Genomic DNA, 23,544 nt, shown 5'->3' on the forward strand with positions numbered 1-23,544 from the left:
TGTGATGATTCGCTTTCAACAAAAACATATTGTGATAAAATGAGGGACTGATTATAAGGATATATATTTTTGGATTAAAAAAGAGGAAAATTGAGCAAGTTTTTTTTTTTTTTTAACTAAATTCTGACCCAGTTTATCTTGGCAAAACCTGTTGGTTTAAGTCTTAACTATTGTCAGGTAATCATCAAACATCTGGTGGCAGAAATCCTAATATTGGTTAATGACTAAAAAGAAATGTAAAAAGCCTTGTCAAAGTAGATTTTAAAAACTTGAATTTGTGGTCTAACAATAAATATCCTCTCAGTCTTGAAATTTCAACATGTCTCCTACTTAAAACTTTGTTCCCAGCAGTATCTTGCAAAGCCTCCGACGAATCTCTTTGGTTTTGATGGAATAAATGATGGGGTTGAGCATAGGAGGCACAAAGAGATAGATCAGGGACATGAGTGTATGTACATACTGTGGGGCATGCCTCCCATAGCGAGCAACCATGGACACACCAACCATGGGCACATAGAACATGAGCACAGCACACAAGTGAGACACACATGTATTCAGTGTCTTAAGTCTTTCCTCCCAGGATGCAATGGCAAGTACAGAGCGCAGTATGAGCACGTAAGAGAGAAGAATGAGTGCAGAATCCAGACCGAAGTTACAGATGACAACGAATTGACCATAAATATTATTGATGGTGATGTCACCACAGGGCAAGCGGATCAGATCTGGATGCAGGCAGTAAGCATGGGAGAGTACATTGGCCTTGCAGAAGGGCAACCTCTTCAGAAGGAAAGGCAGTGGGAAAACCATACAGAAACTGCGGATGATAACAGCCATGCCCAAACACACCACACAGGCACCAGTAAGAACTGTGGCATAACGCAGTGGGTTACAGATGGCCACATAGCGGTCAAAGCTCATAACCAACAGAATCCCCGACTCTATGAAGGAGAAGAGGTGGATAAAGAACATTTGAGCCATGCAAGAATCAAAGCTGATCTTCTGTAAGTGGAAGCAAAATGTGGCCAACACCGTGGGCAGTGTGGAAAAGGACACACCTAGGTCATTAACTGATAGCAGGGACAAGAAATAATACATAGGCCGATGCAAACTCTGTTCCTCCTTGATAATGAAAAGGATAAGGGCATTTCCCACAATGGAGACAGTGTAGAGGGTACCAAGGAGCAGAAACACATAGTGTTGGGAGGTCCCCAGCCCTGAGAACCCTGTCAGGGTAAAGGGAGGCAACTCTGAGCTGTTGTGGGGGTTACCTCCCATATTGGCATTACTGCTTAGACTCTAGGACCACTGTCCTGTAAAGAAGATAAACATACAGTTTAAATCATGACCTAGACCTAATATCCTAAGACTCTTATATATCATCCAGCCATTTATTTGTAGCATTAATCAATCTTGCTCCCCAAATCATTCATCCTTCTCTCTTATTGTCAACAATATCTCTGGAATTATCTGAGTGTTCTCTTTTATACACCTAGCTAAACAGGTCACATTGCCTTCGTTTACACCTGTGCCTAACACCACAATGCTTCTTCTCACATTCAAAGCTATGAACTCTTTTCATCAATCTCTGGGCATCTTTTTCCTCAAGACCTAAAATCAAACTGTCTTTATCACTACTTCCTTGACTATCCCACCTTCTTCCTGAACATTTCGCTTAGTCATTGAACCATAAACTTTTCCTCTTTCCACTCTCTCATGCTACTGAACCTTTATTACCTTATTATGATTCTCCAGCTTCCTCACTCCTGTATAGCCTGTCAGTTCTTCTATCCATCCATCCATCCATCCTGATAAAATATAAATGGGTAGAAAGAGGTGGTCAGTACTAAATCAGTAGTTCTGGTTTCAATCCTCAAAATTTCCTTCCTTGTACCTCAGCATACCCACATTGATCTCTTTGTTGCTATCCAAACATGAACTGCAGGTCCTCAGCTCCCTGAGGCAGCCCTGAATGTGATAATATAGCCATTAGATCCATCTTCAAGGGCCCAGGACCAGCGATGCCCTCTGCCATGGATATTTGTTGGCCATGGCCAGCAGAGGTAACTTGTCTTCCTGCTACCACCTTCATAGCTATAGGTTTGTGTCTCCTTTCATGCCCACTTCTCTGCCAGTCCTGCATTATAGCTTTGCGAATCCTGTCTTCCCTCCTGACTCAGTTCCAAGAACTCAGCCGTGACTCTCGCTCACTTTTGAGCCCCTTCTGTGCTTAGTGCAAGGTCTTGCACAGGAGATATACTCACTAAGTCACTGATCCCTCCTGGGTTTTTGTTCTCTTTGTTGTAAACTGGAGATTTTAAGAAACCGAGCTAACAGGGTTGTGGAGATCCAAAAGTGGACAGTTGTGAAAACTTTAAGGACTTTGCAACTTGATTTCTATAGCTTTCTGTCCACCCTCACCTCCAGCTGCTCATCTGCCTTTGCCAAACCTCCATCTGACTCAGGACTCCTCTATCCTCTCTTCTCAGGATGCATTTCCCCCTGCATTCCATATTCTTAGTACCACTTTGTCTTCTCTACCTGAAAACTCCTCCTAAACATTTTTGTTGGTCTCTGCATGAAATGTGCAGACACCCTTGATTTTAGTTTCTTAACACTAAGTAAGGTCCTGCCAAGTGGTATCCAAAGCAGTCGGTGTCTTCTTATATATGCGCCTCATACCAGCTATTCTGAGAAAAGTGAGGGGTGATTGTTCACACCAAAGCATCTATGTCCAAGTTTAGCCTGTTGGGGTATCCCTGCTGAGACAGTCATGTCTGAAACAGAAAGCATGGCAGGATTTTAGAGAACAAGAGCTACAGATAGAAAATACAGAACTGGGAAGGTGGTAAAGGTGAAAGTGTACAGGAAATCAAACAACCCGACTCAAATTATGGAGAGCCTTTCCTCCCTCTGACTGTCATACTATAGCACTCAGGATTTCTAAGTTAGGGGAAGAGTGCCTTAAGGCTTGAGATTTTGTGCCTCTGACACTCCAGTTTACCTACCTGAGAGAGCTGTGTACATGGAAGGTGCAGAGGAAGTAAGAGCAGTAGTGGGGGCCCTGAATGCCTTACTCCAACCCCCAAACGGTTACTTGTGCCAACTCTCTGGCCTGACAATATAAGGTTGCATTCAGGAAGTCCCTTGAGCTTATATCTGCCTAGGTACTCATGGACTGCTGGGAACATGAAACATCTACACATCTATTTTACAACCAAAGAAATTGGGTTTAGCAAGAACCCCTCAGATACCTAATGTTTGCCTGCAACTCACCAGGCTGAAAAATGTAGTATCTTTTCAAAACTCCCACTCATATGTAAGTCAGACCAAAGGATTCAGTGTCTCACCTAATGCACTCATAGACCTTGCAGTCACACTGATTGCCATGCAAAAAGGTCAGGAAATTACCCAAGCCCTGATCAATACTCATGGGTTTATCAGTATCCTGTGTCTACTGACCCTTTGTCATAAGTCTCTTCAAATTTTCCCATATGGAAAGAAAAAAAATACTGTCTTTTCATTTACAGCAAGGTAACAATTTTTACCCTAAAGTTCTATGGTATAAGGTGTATGTTAACAAAAGTAACTATAAATGGAGTCCTTCATTTAATAGTAGACATGATTTTAGTCTTCAGAAATGTGTAGATGAATAAGCATAACATTCCATAGTCTAGTTGGGGAGAATCCTAAGGAAACACCTCTTCTATATTTCAGTGAATTCAATGATAAAAGATACAAGGCAGAGTTTAGGAAAGAATAAAGGAGGGGAATTTACAATATTCTAGGGCAGCCAGAGAAGATTTTCAGGTGTATCTCTTGCTTTTCAAATAATGAGCAAATATTATTTAAGTGAATATGGTAGGCAGAATGCCCCCCACAAATATGTCCAAGTTTGGCACCTATGAGTAGGTACATTTCATGGCAAAAAAGGACTTTGAAGATATAATTAAGATTATGGACCTTAAGGATTTGGTGGGGGGGGGGGGTGACTTAAGTATACCAAACTGATTCACATAAGTCCTTAGAAACAAAGAACTTTCTCAGGCTGGAATCAGAAAAATGTGGCAGAAAAAGTCAGAGAGAGTCAAAGCATGAGAGGCACTTGGTCCACAATTACTGGAAGGAGTTGAATGAATAGCATGAGAGTAGTGTAGACAGCCTTTAGGAGCAAATGCCATCCCCTGGCTGGTAGCCAGCAAGGAAATTGAAACTTTAGTCCTACTTTTACGAGGAACGGAATTCAACCAACAACTTACATGAGCTTCAAAGCAGCTTCTTCTCCAGAGCCTTCAGTAAGGAACTCAGCCTTGCCATCACTGTGATTACCTTGAGAGATCCTAAACATTAAGGGTTTCTGGACTTATGACCTACAGAATCTATGAGATAAGATATATTTTTTTATTTTTTTAAGCTGCTAAGTTTGTGATAATTTCTGCCAGCAGCCAGAGAAAACTAACACAGTGAATCTCAGGCAGAAGGGAGAAGATGAGGAAAGAACAAAAGAAGGGTCATTTCTGGCAGATGAGAAAACACAAACACAGGTATGAAGTCTTGAAAAGCAACACTGGAGAGGAGAATGGGAGACAGAAAGGAAGGGTTTAGGAGGCTTAAAAAATAAGTTGGAAATGAGTGAGAAATTAATTCATCAAAGCCAGACAATATATCATCTCAATTGAGAGTCCAAGAAATTTGGAGAAGAGTGGTGTCTATGCCATTGCTCTACACAGGAGAAAGAAATGTTAAAAAACAAGACACTGTGCCCAACATCGAGTCACTTGTGTAAGCCCCACACCACCAAATAGAGACTTAGTTATAGATTGTCTTTTCCAGGAATGGAATCTTAAACCAGTCCATCAGGAACTCCCTGACTGGCACTTGGGAAGCAATCTGCCTGATGGACTTCAGTCATCCCCTCAAGGAAAGTAATCTTTCAATAACCAAACCACTTTATTGCGTAGTATAACTTCCTTGTTCCCTCTCCTTTCTGCCTATACAAGTCTTTATTTTGTACAGCTCCTCAGAGCCCCTTTCTATTTGCTAGATTGGATGCTGCCTGATTTAAATTGATTTTTGCTCAAATGAAGTCTTAAAATTGTTGTTCGGTTTATCTTTTAACAGAAGATAAGTACAAACTTAGTGATAGGACGTTGAGCATTCCTGTCTAATCCCATCAACGTTCTTCTGAAATGAAAGTAAGATCATCAGCTGGGAGTAAGAGGTTGGGGGCAACAGATGTGAGCAATTTGTGGAGAGAAAGTATGAGATAGGAAACATGGAAGCGTGTATGACCAATAGTGAGTCTTATTACAGTTTGGGCTAATTCATGAAGCCATTGAGTATATCATTGCTTCTAATCTGTCCAACCTCTTCATCACACTACTCTTCTGGTAAATGCTTTTTAATCTTCTTGGTAAGTTCTCCTTGAAGCTCTCTGTTCTCTTGCTTCTGTCTATATCAGTTGCTTCTCAGGTCTCTCATGCAAATAGCAGCAAGGAATCTGTCCTCCTATTCTCCTGGGGTTGGAATTCCATTTCCTGGATCATGTATCTTCCTCTTTTGTCAGCATCCATATTTGTTTGCTGGAGGTCTTTCTTCTTCACACTTTATTTTAAGGACAACATTTTTTATTAAATTGCATACCGCCTTTTCATTTCTATGCAACCCTGTTTTTCTCTCCTTTCCCTGTTTGTAGAAAAACTTTCCTGTGCCATGTGAACTACTACAGATGAGGAAATTAAGACTGAGAAGTTCAGCCCACTTACTCAAGAAGTCACCTCTTTGGATGGGTTAAGTAACCTTATTGTGCTGATGTTTTCACAATATATACATGCAGTAAATCATCATATTGTACATCTTGAACTTATACAACATCGATTTCAGTTATATCTCAATAAAGCTGGAAAAAAATAAAGATAAAAAAAGATGTCACCTGTGATTTACATTTGTCTCCATAATAATGGGGGACAGATAGAGAGGAAATGCTTCTTGATATGAGATTCTGATCTCAAAAAATGTATTATTAGTTCATATGTTTATTCATTAATTTATTCACTTATGCTTTTCTTCTATTGTTCATCCATTATTATGTATTAATCTATTTTTTTCACTTACTCTTTCATTATTAATGTAGCATCATCAGACATTATCTGAATGGAGGGACTATAATAAGTCTGATGGGGATGCACAGAGTGGTTGAAAAAGTTGCTGTTTTAGGGAGCTCAGATTCCATAAGGGGAAAGCAGATAGATATGAAAGAGTGAGGGAAAGGTCATAGGAGAGAAGCAAAGGGCTGTTGAATGCAATGGAGGTTGGCAGAGCCAAGTGCTTGCGTATGTGAAAAGAATATACCAGGAATCCTTAAGTCTAATTCTGACTATTTAAATATTGTAGCTGTTGGATTAGTCAGGGTTCTCCAGAGAAACAGTACCAATAAGATGTGTATATAAAGAGATTTATTGTATTTACTATAAGGAATTGGCTGTCACGATTACGGAGATGCAGAAGTCTAGACCTAGGAGAATTGTTGGTATAGTTCCAGTCCAGATATGAAAACCTGAGAACCAGGAAAACCAATGATATAAGTCCAAGCCTAAGACCAAAGGCAAGAAAAGACTAATCTTCCTGTTTTGAGACAATCAGACAGAGATGTCTTTCTTTTATTCTTGGACCTTTACTTTATTCAGTCATTCAGTGGATTGGATGAGGCCCACCTACACTGGGGAAGGCAATATGCGTTACACAGTTTATCAATTCAAATCTCAACCAGAAACACCCTCACAGATACACACATAAATAATGTTTAACCAAATATCTAGACTCCTTGTGGCCCAGTCAAGTTCACATGTAATATTAACCATCACAACTTGACTTTTCAAACGGCATGATGGGAAGAGCTCTGTCTCCTGGAAACATCAGAAACTAATCACCCAAGCTAAGCTTGCATACTGGTAAAGATGTGATACCTAGCCCATAATTAGTCCCTCTTTGCCCTTGTCTTTTTCAGAATTGTGCAGGCCCATAACCAGAAGTCCTAACCATGTCACCAAGTATCTTAAAAATAGTTCCCTGCTTCTCCAGAAAATAATCTCACCCTGTAGTGATAGTTGACATTCTTTGGGTTATTCTTGAAAAGAGACCATTTTTGTGTTTCTAAAGGACATTGAATTTTTGATTTATGGATAAGACCCAAGATAGTTCTGGCAGGTGTTGGCCCAATATACCAGACTAAATGATTGTGCATTGATCTTATACCTCAAAGTGTAACGCTAACATTCTTTGGACTGATCCTCTCTTCCAATGGTGTCTGGATGGTTATACCTCCAAGACAAAATCCTTCACAGTTTTCAGCTCTACCAAAGACTCAGGACTTAACCCTAAAGAGCATCTTGAGGAGCCTGCGACGTATCTCCTTTGTCTTAATGGAGTAGATGATAGGATTGAGCATGGGAGGCACAAAGAGGTAGAGAATAGACATGAGGATATAGACAGCATGGGGCAGGCCAGCCCCAAAACGATGCACAATGGACACACTTACCATGGGCACATAGAAGATGAGCACAGCTAGGATGTGGGACACACATGTGTTCAGTGTCTTGATGCGCTTTTCTCCGGAGGCAATGGCAAGCACTGATCGCAAGATTAGTACATAGGAGATGAGAATGAGTGCAGAGTCCAGGCCAAAGGTGAATAGCACAATGGACAGCCCATAGTGGCTATTGAGGGAGACATCAGTACATGCCAGCTTAATCATATCCACATGAAGGCAGTAGGCATGGGAGAGGATGTTCTGGGAGTGGCAGAAGGGGAGTCTGTGCAGCAGCAGTGGGAAGACAAGGATAAAGGCAAAGCTTCGGAGGACAGCACACAGTCCCATTGCCACAATGCGGGCATTAGTGAGCACTGTAGCATAGCGCAGTGGGTGGCAGATGGCAACATAGCGATCGAAGCTCATAGCCAGAAGGATGCCAGACTCTGTCCAAGAGAAGAGGTGGATGAAAAACATTTGGGCCAAGCAGGCATTAAAGGCAATCACCCTGGCATGGAAGCAGAGGGCAGCCAGCACGGTCGGCGATGTGGAAAAGGACACTCCCAAGTCATTGACTGAAAGTAGAGATAAAAAGTAGTACATGGGCTGGTGCAAGCTCTGCTCCTCCTTAACAATGAGGAGGATCAGGGTGTTTCCCACAATGGAGATGGTGTAGAGCATCAGAAGAGGGAAGGATAGCCAGGATTCCATGGTTTCCATTCCTGGGAAGCCCGTCAAGATAAAGGTGGGAGCATCAGAGGCATTGATTTTGAAGTTACCCATGAGAAGCTGGCTACATGTGTTATCAGCCAGCACAACTGTGCCTAAGACTACTATTGTTCCTAGGGAGGAAAAACAACACAAAAGTTTATAAACTGTGATTGCATATAGATTTTATTCCTAAAATACACTGATATTGGGGCGCCTGGGTGGCTCAGTCAGTTAAGCGTCCAACTCTTGATTTCAGCTCATGTCATGACCTCATAGTTCATCAGATCGAGCCCCATATCAGGCTCTATGCTGACAGAATGAAGCCTGCTTTGGATTTTCTCTCTCCCTCTCTCTATCCCTCACCCATGTGCATGCATGCATTCTCTCTCTCAAAATAAATAAAAGGATGGATTGGGAGGATGAGGAGGAGGTCATGAAATGCTAGCCATCAACAGAAAGACTTCTTTCTTAGACATCTTTCAGAAAGACTAGATTAAGGCTCTTCTTCCGGGTGGTTGATAGCTCATTAAGTGTCATTGGCAACCCTCTGGACACCTTCAATGTGGCCATCATCACAGCTGTCCTTCAAATGCCTCAACTTTCATAGCCATGATCTTAGCTAACCCCCAAGAGATGTTCACACCTACATCCAGTCTGACAGATGAGGAACCAAGTGTTCAAGAAAGGAAAGAGAATTAGTCCAGATTTTCTTGGGAGGCAGTTACATGGCTGGAACTAAAATTCACTAATCCAATTTCTACCTGAGGAACTTACGTGGTCTACAGTCCCACATTTAATACTGGAAGAGTCCATTCAGGACCCCTGGAAAATCAAAATATCTCAAGAGGTATTGGAGAATACTAGTTAAGAATACGGTGCCAGAACATCCTGGGTTTGAGTCCAGTGACATTAGGTAAATTTCTTAAACTCTCTTCCCCTGTGTCTTTACTTTTAAGACAGGAATAAAAGAAAGTTGCCCTATGGATATGGATACATGCATATGTAAGACAGAAAGAGAGAAACAGACAGAGGAAGAGAGAGAGAGAACTTGGACTTGAAATAGGTCTTGCCCACAGTAAGCATTATATAAGTACTGCTATTATTGTTATTATTTAAAAGTTATTATTTTAGTAGCATGTTTAGATGGAAAATAAATTGCACATCGTGCTTTCCAAAAACACAAAAGTCATTGAATGTGTTTATATTAAACTTAAATTTGTATTTTTAAATCACTTGTTATCACATAATAGATCATGGTACAGAGGGCAGAAGTAAATTGCAAAAGGTTGAAAATTAAGCAAAAAAAATTATAACACTGAAAACATTCTATCCATTACCTTATTTTTTCCTATGAGTTGTTAAGGAATAGCATTCTTTCATTTCCATAACAGACCACTGTGTTTCATCTCAGAGACAGTCAAAGTTCAATAGGGAGTAGAAAATGCAAAACACTGCCTGACATCAGCCCAAGTGAGGTTGTGAGGAGAGGTGATAAAGGAGTATTAATTTTACATCTTCCCTTTTGGTCTCCTGCATTGTGGAATTTCAAAAAAAAACATTTAGGGAGGGAGTTACATTTAAGAATATTTCGTAATATTCTAAAGTATGTCCAGAGAACCTTGCATACCCTGTAATAAGTGGCTTTACCTGCTGTTTTTGGAATTTATTTTTTCTAATTAAAAAAATTAATGTTTATTTCTGAGAGAGAGACTGAGTGTGAGTGGGGGAGAGGCAGTGAAAGAGGGAGACAGAATCCAAAGCGGGCTCCAAGCTCTGAGCTGTCAGCACAGAACCCAATGCAGGGCTCAAACCCATGAACTATGAGATCATGACCTGAGCCAAAATTGGCCGCTTAACCAACTGAGCCACCCAGGCACCCCTGGTTTTGGAATTAGGTGTTAGATGCCTTCTACTTCTCATGGATGGTTCCTAACCCTTGAGTGGAATTATTCACCATTGAGTAATTTATTATTTATGTAAACTTTGGGAGGAAATTTGCTTTAGCCCTGCCATAGTGTATGTATTATATCAATGAACAATCAAATTAGAAATCAGAGAGAAATTCCCTGCTAGATGGATAAGGGTCTGAGACAAAGCTTCAGAGAACTACTGCTGAGGACGGGGATGCTGAGTAGCAGCACTGGACTTGAAGAGGGAGGAGGATGGAGCAGATAAGCCCTGGGAAACCTGTACAGTGCAATGAGCTCCCATTAGTACCACACAAAGAAACTGACTGAGGATTTTAGAGGAGATAGTCTTAAGGAGATGCATGGGTCACTCTCTTCTTGAGTACCCACCCTTGGATTTCATCCCATCATGCCACATGTTCCACTATAAGGAAGTCTAAATTGTCCCAAGTAAAAGACTACTCCTGGAGAGGATCAGTTTTAGTAACTCCTTCCTGTCCTAATTAGAGATGATAGAGTTCAGCTGAATGTTCTGTTCTTTATTTTCTCAGTGTTCAGGCAAAGCAAAAAGTGGGGCAGAAGATGAAGACAGAAATGATAACTTGACAAAGAGAGAAGAACTGAAGGACAGGAAAGAGACAGAAAGGAGGGGATAAAAAATACAGAGGAAATAATATGTAAATGGGAGAGTCAAGTGAAGGAAAGAGGGTGCCAAACATAGGGAGACAGTGACTAGAACATTAAAGATGGAGAGGAAGAAAGAAGACAAATAAGGCCAAGAACACCTCTTAAGAACACTGAGAACATTACAACGTGATGCCTCAGCAGCTGCATGAGGGTGGGCTGGGTTTTCCCCAAGCTAGGCCAAGGATGTAGAAGGCCCTAGACACACCACATTTCACGGGAGCTGCCTGCCACGCTCTGGGAAGTGGAGGGGCTATGGGAAGCCATTCATATCCCCCAGTCAAACCCAGCTGGGAATAGATTCCTCACAGGGGATCCCAGCGGACTCTGCTTGCTGTCTATTCCATGGATGATCCAGACCTGTTTGTGAAGACCAAGATTCTCAGACTCTTCTCCTAGCTGAGCAGGGCTTACCTGCCCCCACACCATGTCTTCATGGCTCCTGAGATCCTCTTAAGGATGAGTTTTAAGGCACCTCTGGCATATGAGGAGTGTGAATACCAGGGGGCCCAGTGATTGCAAACAGTAAGCTAAGAATATAACTCATTCTTCCTTATCTTCAGCTCCAGAATTTCTTTTCCCCACACCATGTCCCTACCCTAAGGCTCTCTTCTTAGGGGACTTTCGGAAACCAGAATGTAAGGTTGGCTTGGGTCATTGGTGACAGAAAAACAATAATCATCAAGGATACTGGGTGTTTACAATGTTCCCTAAACTTCTTCAAGAGCTCTATGAGCATTTCTCTTTCTATCCTAGCAACCACATTTAGATGGAAATATTCACTTCTCATTTTACAGATGAGAAACATGATGCCAAGGGGGTTAAATTAAGTCCAAAATTATATCACTGAGTGACAGAGTTACATCCATAGACTGTTCATTTATTCACTTAACATTTTCAGAATTTCCTCTGTATTTTTTATCCCCTCCTTTCTGTCTCTTTCCTGTCCTTCAGTTCTTCTCTTTTTGTCAAGTCATCATTTCTGTCTTCATCTTCTGCCCTACTTTTTGCTTTGCCTAAAAAAATTTATCCAGCAATGACCCTGAAACATGTATCATATGCCTGCTAATCACTATCATCTTTATCTTTTTCCCCATTTATCCTATCTTTCATATTTGATTGTCTTTCTTGCCTTTGTCTTTATGCAAACTCCCTCAAAAATAACTAGAGAAAACAAGAGAGGAAAAAAGGATAAAAGAAACAAAAATTATTCTCTCATCCTATGACTGTAAATGTCTGGCTTTCCCATAAGACCACTAGCTAATATCTGGGAGACAAGCCTGACTCCTTCCTCAGTAACCCCCAACCAAACCCAGGGCTTGTATTTGCTATATGCATGACATCACATCTATGGTATCACATATACAGTGAGTCCCAGGCAGTTGAACTTTTAAGTTTCAAAGATTACTTGATTCTCTGATTTCTTTTTTAAATTTTTGCTATTAATATATAATTCACATCTTATAAAATTCAGTTTTTAAGTATAGAAATCAGTGATCTTTAGTGTATCTGCAAAGTTGTTCAGTCATCAACAACATCAAATCACAGAATGTTTTCATCACTCTGAAAAGAAACTTCCTGGCCATTAGCAGTCACTCCCCATTCTCATCTACCCTAGCCCCTGACAACAACTAATCCATTTTCTGTTGCTTTGGACTTGACCATTTCTGAAAATTTTATCTAAATATAATCAAATGTGCTGCTTTTCATGTCTGGCTTCTTTCATTTAGCATGTTTTCAAGATTCATTATATACCAGTACTTAATGTCTGATAAAATTTCCATTGTATAAATATACCACATTTTATTTGTGTAATAGTCACATTATGGGTATTTGGATTGTTCTCATTTTGAGGCTGCAAATAATACTTCTTTGAATATTAATGTATAAGCTTTATTATAAAAATATATCTTTGGTTCTTTGGAGCATGTAGCCAAGAATAAAATTGCTGAGTCACTTGGTAACTCTATGTTCACCTGTTTGAAGAAAAGCCAAAAGGTTTTCCAAAGTGGCTTCACCAATTTACATTTCATCAGCAATATTTGAGGATTCCAGTTTCTCCACATCTTTGCCAACTTTGTTATTTTCTGTTTTGTTTTGTTTTGTTTTGTTTTGTTTTGTTTTGTTTTGTTTTGTTTTGTTTTCCTAATAGGAATGCAATGGTATCTCATAGCAGTCTTGATTTGCATTTCCCAAATGACCGATGAAACTCAACTTCATACCATGTGCTTATGGGTGTGCTTACCATGTGCTATTTGTATGTCTGTTTTTGCAGAAATGTCTACTAAAATCATTTGCTTATTTTTAAACTAGTTTATTTGACTTTTTGTTTTTGAGTTGTAAGAGATCTTTATATATTTTGGATATGAAACTATTGTTAGATATATGATTTGCAAATTTTTTTTCCACTTTCTTCACAGTGTCCTTAAAAGCACAAAAGGTTTGTTTTTTGTTAAGTCCAATTTATCTATTTTTTCTTTGGTTTCTTGTCCTTCTCATGTTATACCAAAACAACCATTGTCTAATACATCTGAGTTTTCTTCTAAAGGTATTATAGTTTTATCATTTCTCAGCTTTTTGGCTAAGATCAAGTGTAAGGTGTTAGAGTTTTACACCTTACATGTAGGCCTTGTATCTATTTGAATCAATTTTTTTACATGTTTATTTATTTTGAAAAAGAGAGTATGAGTGGAGGAGGGGCAGAAAGAGAGAAAGAGAGAGTATCCCAAGTAGGCTCCATGCTCAGCACAGAGCCTGACACGGGGCTCAATCTCACAACTGTGAGATCATGACCGAAGCCAAAATCAAGAGTCAGGTACTCAACTGACTGAGCAGCCCAGGTGCCCCAGAGTTAATTTTTTAAAATTTTGAGTTAATTTTTGTATATAAGTTGAGAGAAGGGTCCAACTTCAGTCTTTCTCATGTAGATATTCAATTATCCCACCAACATTTGTTGAAAAAAAATTATTATTTACCCATTAAACAGTCTTAGTATCATTGTTGAAAATTCATTGACCATAGATGTATGGGTTTACCTCTGAACTGTCAGTTTTCTTCCATTAGCCTGTATGTTTACCCCTTACATTGGTATCATACTATCTCAAATAATCTAGATTTGCAAAAGAGAGAACAGACAGCATGGAAATCTGAAATACTGTTTCCAGTCAGTAAAAGGACTTTGGAGAATATTCAGGCATGGACAATAAGAATCAAAGGGATCTTCTGATTTCACTGAGGAAGGATAGGCAAAGGCCCACTATATTCTCCTCCAGCTTTCTTATTAAGGGCACTGACATTATCAGCCATGGCCGAAGCATTTCTATGCATCGTTAACTATTTTCTCTCAACTGTGTTGTCCAATTAGTTGTCAAATCTTGTAACATTTCTTCAAATTGCTTTGCCATTTCATTGATACCATATCTGCCTAAGAGTAGACCTTCAACACCTGAATTCCCAAAACAGACTTCTACTGGCCCCTGCACCAAATCTGCCAGCACCCAGCCATTTCTTCCCTCTATTGACAGTGACTTTTAAAACCCAAATTTCCTGCTTAAACTCTTCAAAATAGACAGACCTCCCTTATTTTATAACTAAACAATGACGGAATTGGTCTTAACTCATCTCTACTTCTTCTGACCTATCTGCTTTTTAGCTGGAATAGTTAATCCCTTCTATTCCTCAACTCTTACAAGGAGAAGTGCACTTTCTATGGCTTGGGGTGAGTGGATGCACCGTGACCTACTAATGGACATGTTCATGGGCCACCACCTCTTCTCACTGTCTCTTCTTTCTTGTTCCTCATGAACTCCATAATGGATTATATTTTAATAATGTCACACCACAAAACTGTGCTTGCAAGGTCACCACTGACCTCAACATTGCTAAGTACAATGGACTCTCAGTATAGAGATTGATACAGTTGACTTCACTTCTTTCTTGATTTTTTTTCTCCTTTCTTGGACCAGTAAGTTCTCTCTTCCCTGATCTTCCACCTATCTTTATGTCTCTCTCTTCAATTTCTTTTATAAACAGCTCTCCTTCTATTCCCTCCTAAATATTAACATTACCCATGGTTCTTTCCCAAGCTAGCTCAGTTTTAACTCCACATGATCTCTCTGAATGATCTTGGAAGAAAAACCAGATTTCCATTATTTTTGAAACATGCTGATCAACTAATCTGTATCTTCTGCTTTCATTTATTTCTTGTTTTCCAACTGACTACTTGGCACCTTTAATTGTCTGTTTCATAGGAACTTTAAGATAAAAATGCCCAAAATATGAATATAATTTTTTTTCTTCTTAGATTGATTTTTTTCAGCGAGTGGCAGAAATTCAGTAGCTAAGTCAGAAATCTAGCTATCATTCCACACATTCTTTCTTTCATGCGTTCTTTATGTCTATTTATGTAGGCACCAAATTCTAAATATCCTACCACTTAGGATAAGTGGTAAAGCAAGCTCTAAGAGAGAAGTGGGTGTTTGAAATGGCAGGTAAAAGGGATGAAAGAGAAAATTATTAGAATAGTTGCTTAGTAAAGCTGAAGTGTAAGGCCGTGTGTTAATTGGTTTATATTCGTGATTTTTCTTCTAGTGTTAAGCAGTCCTAGGGCTAACATCAGGGAAACTAGATACAAAGATTGATCCAGGATAGATACCAAGGAGCTAGTCTGATGGAAGAACAAAGCCTAAATTGCCAGAAAAAAAACATCTCTGATAGAAAGATCCGTTTTTATATTGATTTTAACTTTGTCAGAATTATGATTACAAACTTACCTGTAAACATTCAGTCATCTGAAAACCAAATTGCAATTGCAATTTCTTTCTTTCTCATGTTCTCCTCTGGTGCATTACCCCTCCTGAGCAGCAAGTAGAACAGTTTCAATAACTGACTCAGAGCAATCCACTTTATTAATTAAATCACCACATATTGCCAAGGATTTACTTTCCCTGCCTTATATATATTTATTTTAAGAATAATATGTGGCTTTAGATTATAATATTTTGGAGGTATCTGGAAGTTCTAAGATTAAATATATTGTTAAGCTCTGATGAAAGAAGTCATTAGATGCAGACTGGAAGCTGGAAGAAGGGTAAGGGGTGTACTTTTCCTGTTAGCTTTCTGCTCCTGTAATTGTCACCCAAGCAACTGCTTTATCCTTCGCAACAGCAGTTGATTCTAACATAAGCAGCTGGTTCCAGTTTGTGGGTGGTTTTCCCCCCAGTCTTACCTCCAAACAGCTTTGTGATATAACTTATATATACCAGCGCCATCTCTTGGTGGCCCATTCTTAGAAGTCTGGGCCCCAGCCCTCTGGGCACTGTCCTTTAAACTTCTATAACCAGAATCTTCTTTCTCACAGAAGAAATTCATTACAGCAGTTACCAAATCTCTATCAAGTCAGTGTGCCCTGCAATTCAAACTTCTTCCATCCATAACTATTTATATAAAAACAAGAGTTCTCAGAGCTTAATTTTATAAAAATTAAATGGAGATAACTAAGGGTGAAACTTGTCTCATATCATCATTATTGATTTTTGAATATATGAATTCACTGAAGGAAAAACAAGAAAAACCCCATCAATCTTTTTTTTCTTAATTTTATTTTTTATTTTTTTAAATTTACATCCAAATTAGTTAGCATATAGTGAAACAATGATTTCAGGAGTAGATTCCTTAATGCCCCTTACCCATTTAGCCCATCCCCCTTCCCACAACCCCTCTAGTAACCCTCAGTTTATTCTCCATATTTATGAGTCTCTCCTGTTTTGTCCCCATCCCTGTTTTTATATTACTTTTGTTTCCCTTCCTTTATGTTCATCTGTTTTGTCTCTTAAAGTCCTCATATGAGTGAAGTCATATGATTTTTGTCTTTCTCTGACTGACTAATTTCATTTAGCATAATACCCTCCAGTTCCATCCACGTAGTTGCAAATGGCAAGATTTCATTCTTTTTGATTGCCAAGTAATACTCATTGTATATACATATAACACATCGTCTTTATCCATTCATCCATCGATGGACATTTGGGCTCTTTCCATACTTTGGCTATTGTTGATAGTGCTGCTATAAACATGGGGGTGCATGTGTCCCTTCGAAATAGCACACCTGTATCCCGTAAATAAATGCCTGGTAGTGCAATTGCTGGGTCATAGGGTAGTTCTATTTTTAGTTTTTTAGGAACTTCCATACTGTTTTCCAGAGTGGCTGCACCAGCTTGCATTCCCACCAACAATGCAAAAGAGATCCTCTTTCTCCGCATCCTCACCAACATCCGTCGTTGGCTGAGTTGTTAATGTGAGCCATTCTGCAGGTGTAAGGTGGTATCTTGTTGTGGTTTCGATTTTCCTTTCCCTGAAGATGAGTGATGTTGAACATTTTTTCATGTGTTGGTTGGCCATCTGGGTGTCTTCCTTGGAGAAGTGTCTATTCATGTCTATTCATGTCATGCATTTCTTCACTGGATTATTTGGTTTTTGGGTGTTGAGTTTGAAAAGTTCTTTATAGATTTTGGATACTAACCCTTTATCTGATATGTCATTTGCAAATACCTTCTCCCATTCTGTCGGTTACCTTTTAGTTTTGCTGATTGTTTCCTTCGCTGTGCCGAAGCTTTTTATTTTGATGAGGTCCCAGTAGTTCATTTTTGCTTCTGTTTCCCTTGCCTCCAGAGACGTGTTGAGTAAGAAGTTGCTGCGGCCAAGTTCAGAGAGGTTTTTGCCTGCTTTCTCCTCGAGGATTTTGATGGCTTCCTATCTTACATTTAGGCCTTTCATCCATTTTGATTTTATTTTTGTGTATGGTATCAGAAAGTGTCCAGAAAACCCCATCAATCTTATTAAAAACTTGATTTTCGAAAAGATTTGGTGTATGTTTAATAATTTATGAAATTAAAGTTTCTTTATATGGATTTATTAATGTACAATTAAAATAATTGCAATTATCAAACATTTTAATACTCAAAGCCAAATGATTAAAGAAAATAAAATTAATCATTATAATTTGCATACATATTTTTATTGCAAACAATGATGAAAGAGTGAACATCACAGGGTTTTTAAGCTTAAAAATTAATATGTAGGAAAATGGACCAACTTCAAGGAGACAAAGCAATAATGTTAAATTTGTGACAGTTATGGAAACCTTGTTCATGTATTTTTAAGTGGATAATAAAGGTCCACTTTATTGGACTCCTTTATTGGTCCACTTTAAAGTGGGGAAGAAAATTTCAAGGCTATTTAGATTCCATAGGACTTATAAGACTAAAGTGCTATTTTTATCTTAAAAATGTCAATATTTACACTATACTGAACATCACATCCTTTTCTAGTGCTTAAGTATTAAATGACAATTCTTAGATGTCAACTTGATATTTTTGAGGGAGCATATACTGTTTCAAAATTCTTTTGGCAAGTTCCCAGGCAAAGATTTTTGAAGACCACTGGTTTGTATTAACATGAGAGGAAATAAGCATGAACAAAGGAAAAGAATGCAGTACTCTGAAGTCTTTGGGGGGAAGGAATCTTTGGTGTGAAGGTTTGATGGATGGCTGATGTCAAAGGATCTGGGGGGATTTGGCTAAAGAAGTGATCGCTCCACTTCCAGGCAAGCTTCGTGGGTGTGAAACCTGCACAGTAGCATAAGGCCCACAGTTAGAAGGGTCCTGTGTTTGATTTAATATTCTGCTTCCATGTTGTTAAAATTATTAATAATTAATTTTTAAACATATTAAGGCTAATGAGACAACAGAGCATGAGCATCTCCACCGCCATTTCTTACCACTGTATTTACATATAGCATTCATGATGCCCTGTCTACATAGAATACTGTGGACCACGATACATGGAAATTCAGTGAAATACACAAAATTAAGGGAAAGCAGAGAAAAGGAAAGAACGGAGGATATAAGAGAAGAGAAGGGAAAAGAAACATAAAATCTACTAGGTTTTATTTCCACTTTCCTTGAAAATATCCTACGGAAAATACTCTGTCCTCATGTCTTAATCTTTGTTTTCCAACCACTCCTTATTAGTTCCCTAGGAATAAACACCACGGATCAAATCTCTAGAGGAAGCAGCTTTGGGATTTCATAACTGAGCATCACAGAGAGTCAGTAAATAGCCTCACTTACCAAATCCCTTAATCAGAGGAGGCTGGAACTCAGAACTATGCTGAAGATACTCAATGGGCTCACAAAATTGAGGACAGATCAGACTTTTGAACTCAGTTTCCACACTCAGCCCCCTTTACCCTCCAAATCACGTCCATACAACCTGCACAAGAACACAGCTTTCACATCCCTAAACAACCCACTGCCTTCAGGCATACGACACCTGCACAAGCTATTACTCTACCACATACTCTCCCACATAGCCCCACACTCACATGTGACACCCATCACAAAGCTCCAGGCTCAGCATGCTCAGCTTGTGAACACATGGCACTCGACACAGGTATGTTTTTGAAATCACATTCTAGAAAAAGATTATGCTCAGAGAAAGAACTCAGAGTTTAATGATAAAAGCCTAGGTCTCCAAGGCATCATGGTGATCCACAGCCAAGGCTGAGTGGGGCAAATTTGGGAGAGTTCTCCCATTCCACCCAAAGTAGTGCTCCAGTTCAATGTCTTTTTCATGTTGTTTCCCTGGGCAGAGGGTGGGGGGCGGAAACGTTGCTTGGACCTCATCTTTCTGGTACTCACATAGAATACCAGAGTAGCTCACAAAATAGCAGCTTCCTTACAGTAATCTTTGGAAATCTCCCTTTGCTAGCAAGAATAGGCTGGGAAGGGTGGGCAGGAGAAGGTGGTAGTGACTCCAGCTTTCCACTTGACCGCCCACACTTTTCTCCAGTACTGGCTGGACTTCCATCAGTGGAAGTCCCCAGGCAAATAAGAAGGGCTTTCATTGTATCCGTCTTTTCGAAATCCAGAAATGAGTAAAATGATTACAGCATTAAATATTAATATTAGAGCATCTGGCAAGAAAAATAAAGGAATTCAAATATTGGCCAAATAAATGGACAGCCAAGTGATGTGAAAATATCCAACTTTGAATCATGAGATGTGAGGCATAATTTCAGTCCTGATAGTAATTTGCTTTGTGATCTGGATTGCATCAGTTTACTTCTCTGAATGTGGACTTTCCCTTGGTAAAACAGGTATGATAGGTATGATACTCTTTATCACTCCAGTATGTGGCTACAGGAAAAAGAGCTTGCACAAAGGGGGAGGACATTATTTTTGGTGTCCAACGTTTTAATCTCATATACTTAACACCTTCTCACCCACAAAAATGTGAGATAGGTAAGGCAGGTGGTCTCATTTCCAACAGATAAATGAAAAAAATGAATCTTAAATTATTGTGGGACTATCCAATGCTGAACATGAACATGCAGAAGACCTGGGACTAGGATTCCAGACTCATTGTTTTTCATAACTGGAGACCGCTTAGAGGAGGGAAAAGATTTTTTTTCTCAAGGTTGTGCATCATTATTTGACAAATTAGGACTAAAGTTTAGGAATCCAGGTGCCTTACAAAGCATTCTTAGGTATGATTGGGGCTTGGAATGTGGATATCAAAACATGATTTTGAGTAAAGAAAATAGCAGATGGAAGAAATGGATTGTATGAGACATATTACTTTAAGATTTGGAAAAAATTAAAAACAATATATGTTTTTCTCAACATAAACAAAATTGTGTCACAGAAAGGTTACCATTTTAGGTGATGAACCAAATATATGAAGGCATTCCATCACCCCTTGGATACAGCCCTTTGTTTGCCAAGCAGAATGTCAGTTTCCAACATCAGTGATGACAGTCTCCCAGGCACACTCATCCTTACTGGGATCCCAGGACTGGAGTGGGCCCACGTCTGGATTGCCATTCCCTTCTGCACCATGTATCTGGTAGCGCTGACTGGGAATGCTGCCCTCATCCTTGTCATTGTGACAGACAGTGCTCTTCATGCACCCATGTACCTCTTCCTGTGCCTTCTCTCACTCACTGACTTGGCTCTCAGCTCCACTACTGTGCCCAAGACATTAGCCATTTTGTGGCTTTATGCTGGAGAGATTTCCTTTGGTGGATGCCTGGCCCAGATGTTTTGTGTCCATTCTATCTATGCTCTGGAGTCCTCAGTTCTTCTTGCCATGGCCTTTGATCGCTACATAGCTATATGCAACCCACTGAGATATACCACCATCCTCAACCATACTGTCATAGGCAAAATTGGCCTTGCCAGCATACTCCGTAGCATAGTTTTTGTCTCCCCATTCATCTTCTTGTTGAGGAGACTGCCTTACTGTGGTCACCATATCATGGCCCACACATACTGTGAGCACATGGGCATCGCTCGCCTGGCCTGTGCCAACATCACTGTCAATATTGTCTATGGGCTGACTGTGGCCCTGTTGGCCGTGGGTCTGGATTCCATCCTCATTGCCATTTCCTACGGCTTTATCCTCCATGCTGTCTTCCGCCTTCCATCTCAAGATGCCAGGCACAAGGCTCTGAGTACCTGTGGCTCCCACCTGGGGGTCATCCTGGTCTTCTACATTCCTGCCTTCTTCTCCTTCCTCACCCACCGCTTTGGCCAGCACCGAGTCCCCAAGAATGTGCACATTTTTCTGGCCAACCTGTACGTGCTGGTGCCTCCTGTGCTCAACCCGATCATCTATGGAGCTAGGACCAAGGAGATTCGGAGCCGACTTCTGAGACTGCTTCACTTGGGAAAGGTCTCAGTATAACTTCTGAGCAGCGTTGGAAATGTTAAAGAAAAGCAAACGAGCAAGGATAGTTGTCTAGAACTTTAACATGGATGGAAGCCTGTGATGTGAGAGGCAGAGTGACATGGCAGGAAGCACTGAAAGAGAAATGGTCAGATAAATTGGATACATTGAATATGACGTTGAATGTGCTCCTTGAGCAATTCTGAATTGCCCAGAATGAGGTTAAATTTTTCCTCATTAGGGACTAATGTCATCTCAGTAGGGACTATAATTTACCAAGAAGAAAGGCATTCCTGTCTGGAATTCACACTGCATCTCATGGCAGAAATATTCTACTGGGAAGTGACGTGAAAAACAAACAAAAACCTGAACACTTGGAGTGCTTTGGATATGAACTCCAAAATGCAGGGCAGTGGCCAAGAGCATGAGAACTAGCATGGGGGTGCTTGTGTTTGAATCCTGGCTCCTCTGCCTTTTATCTCTACTTTGCTCAACAGTAAAAGGGGATAATGATAACATTTAATACTTGAGGTTGTGGTGAGGATTGACATATTATTGAGTGTATGTAGAAATTTGAGAATAGGGTCTGAAATATAAAATACCCAATAAATACATATGAGATGTAAATGTTATGTAACTTCTCTAGACATTATTTCCATTTTACAACTTATATAAGATTTATTTTGTATTATCTGAGCTGACATAATTATTATAACTGCTAATAAAGGTTAGACAGTGCTTGGGATATGATTAGTGCTCAGTAAAACCACATTTTCTCCCATTATCCCCCCCCCTTCTGATTGTAAGGTTTACTTCTATTTAGCCATAATTTCATTCCTTGTTATAGAAACCTGACCAGTCCCAGTACCCTTATGCACAGTCCATTGTTGACTTCAGTTGCTGTGTCTTTTTAAGTTCATCATAGTTGGAATTTGTTGAGTTTTTTGCATGTAAAAATCAATGGTTTTCATTAAAAATATATATATATTATAAATTATTTTCCTGTCACTGCCACCCAAGCATCTGTTGTATTCATTGGCAGTAGCAATCGATTCTAATTGAAACAGTGAGTTCCAAGTGGCATTTTTAATTGCCCCTATTTCTTTTAAAAAATAATTACTATCTCTTTAGCTGATATTATCACTATCATCGTTTCCTTTAGTTCTTTGGGCATTTTTAAAATAGTTGATTTAAAGTCATGGTTTATTAAGTTCAGTGTTTTGGCCTTCTCAGGGACAGTTTCTATTGGTATATTTTTTTTCCTGTGTATGGGCCATACTTTTTTAATTCTTTTTGTTTGTTTCTTTTGATGCCCCATAATCTGCTGAAAAGTGGACATTTTAAAGTGTATTTATATATTTTGAGAGAGAGTAAGAGAGAAGGAGAGAGAGAATTGTGTGAAAGAGTGGCACAAAGAAAGGGAGAGAGAGAATCCCAAGCAGGCTCTGCACTGTCAGCAGGAATCCTATGTCAGGCTTGATCTCACAAACCATGGGATCATGATGTGAGCCCAAAACCAAGAGCCAGATAATTAACCAACTGAGTTACGTAGGCACCCCTGGAAAACTGGACTTTAAAACAATTTTTTTAACGTTTATTTATTATTGAGAGACTGACACAGAGCATGAGCAGGGGAGAGGTACAGAGAGCGGGGAGACACAGAATCTGAAGTAAGCTCCAGGCTCTGAACTGTCAACACAGAGCCCGATGTGGGGCTCGAACTCATCAACTGTGTGATCATGACCTGAGCCGAAGTTGGTCGCTTAAACAACTCAAATCTTTTCTGGTCATGTCTACAGCCCTGGGAATGTGCAGAGCCCTAACTTGCACATGGCCTTGTATATCTAAGGGATATGTCAAAAATATTCAAAGTTCCTATAAGTATCTCATTCTTCAGCTTTTCCTTTCTGGCTTTTTACTTAATTTATTACTCTCCCCAATTGTGATCCACTATCACAGGCAGCTGCAAAATTAACTGATTGCCTGTAA

The 23,544-nt window shown here is 39.6% G+C and overlaps 3 protein-coding genes across 3 annotated transcripts; 1 reads left to right on the plus strand and 2 right to left on the minus strand.

The window, feature by feature from the left end:
- Positions 1–330: 330 nt before the first annotated feature.
- LOC102951133 (olfactory receptor 51I2-like) lies at positions 331–1,275 on the minus strand. Its single transcript, XM_007092216.1, has one exon. It carries the CDS (start codon positions 1,273–1,275, stop codon positions 331–333), a length of 945 nt encoding a protein of 314 aa, XP_007092278.1.
- Positions 1,276–7,360: 6,085 nt separating this feature from the next.
- On the minus strand, positions 7,361–8,308 carry LOC102959718 (olfactory receptor 51I2-like). Its single transcript, XM_007092241.1, has one exon. The coding sequence runs from the start codon at positions 8,306–8,308 to the stop codon at positions 7,361–7,363; it is 948 nt and encodes a 315-aa protein (XP_007092303.1).
- A 12,296-nt stretch (positions 8,309–20,604) lies between these two features.
- On the plus strand, positions 20,605–21,573 carry LOC102950822 (olfactory receptor 52D1-like). The gene has a single exon (XM_007092215.2). The coding sequence runs from the start codon at positions 20,617–20,619 to the stop codon at positions 21,571–21,573; it is 957 nt and encodes a 318-aa protein (XP_007092277.2). The 5' UTR covers positions 20,605–20,616.
- Positions 21,574–23,544: the final 1,971 nt, after the last annotated feature.

This window comes from Panthera tigris, chromosome D1 (genome assembly GCF_018350195.1).
Source record: "Panthera tigris isolate Pti1 chromosome D1, P.tigris_Pti1_mat1.1, whole genome shotgun sequence".
NCBI classification, from domain to species: Eukaryota; Metazoa; Chordata; class Mammalia; order Carnivora; family Felidae; genus Panthera; species Panthera tigris.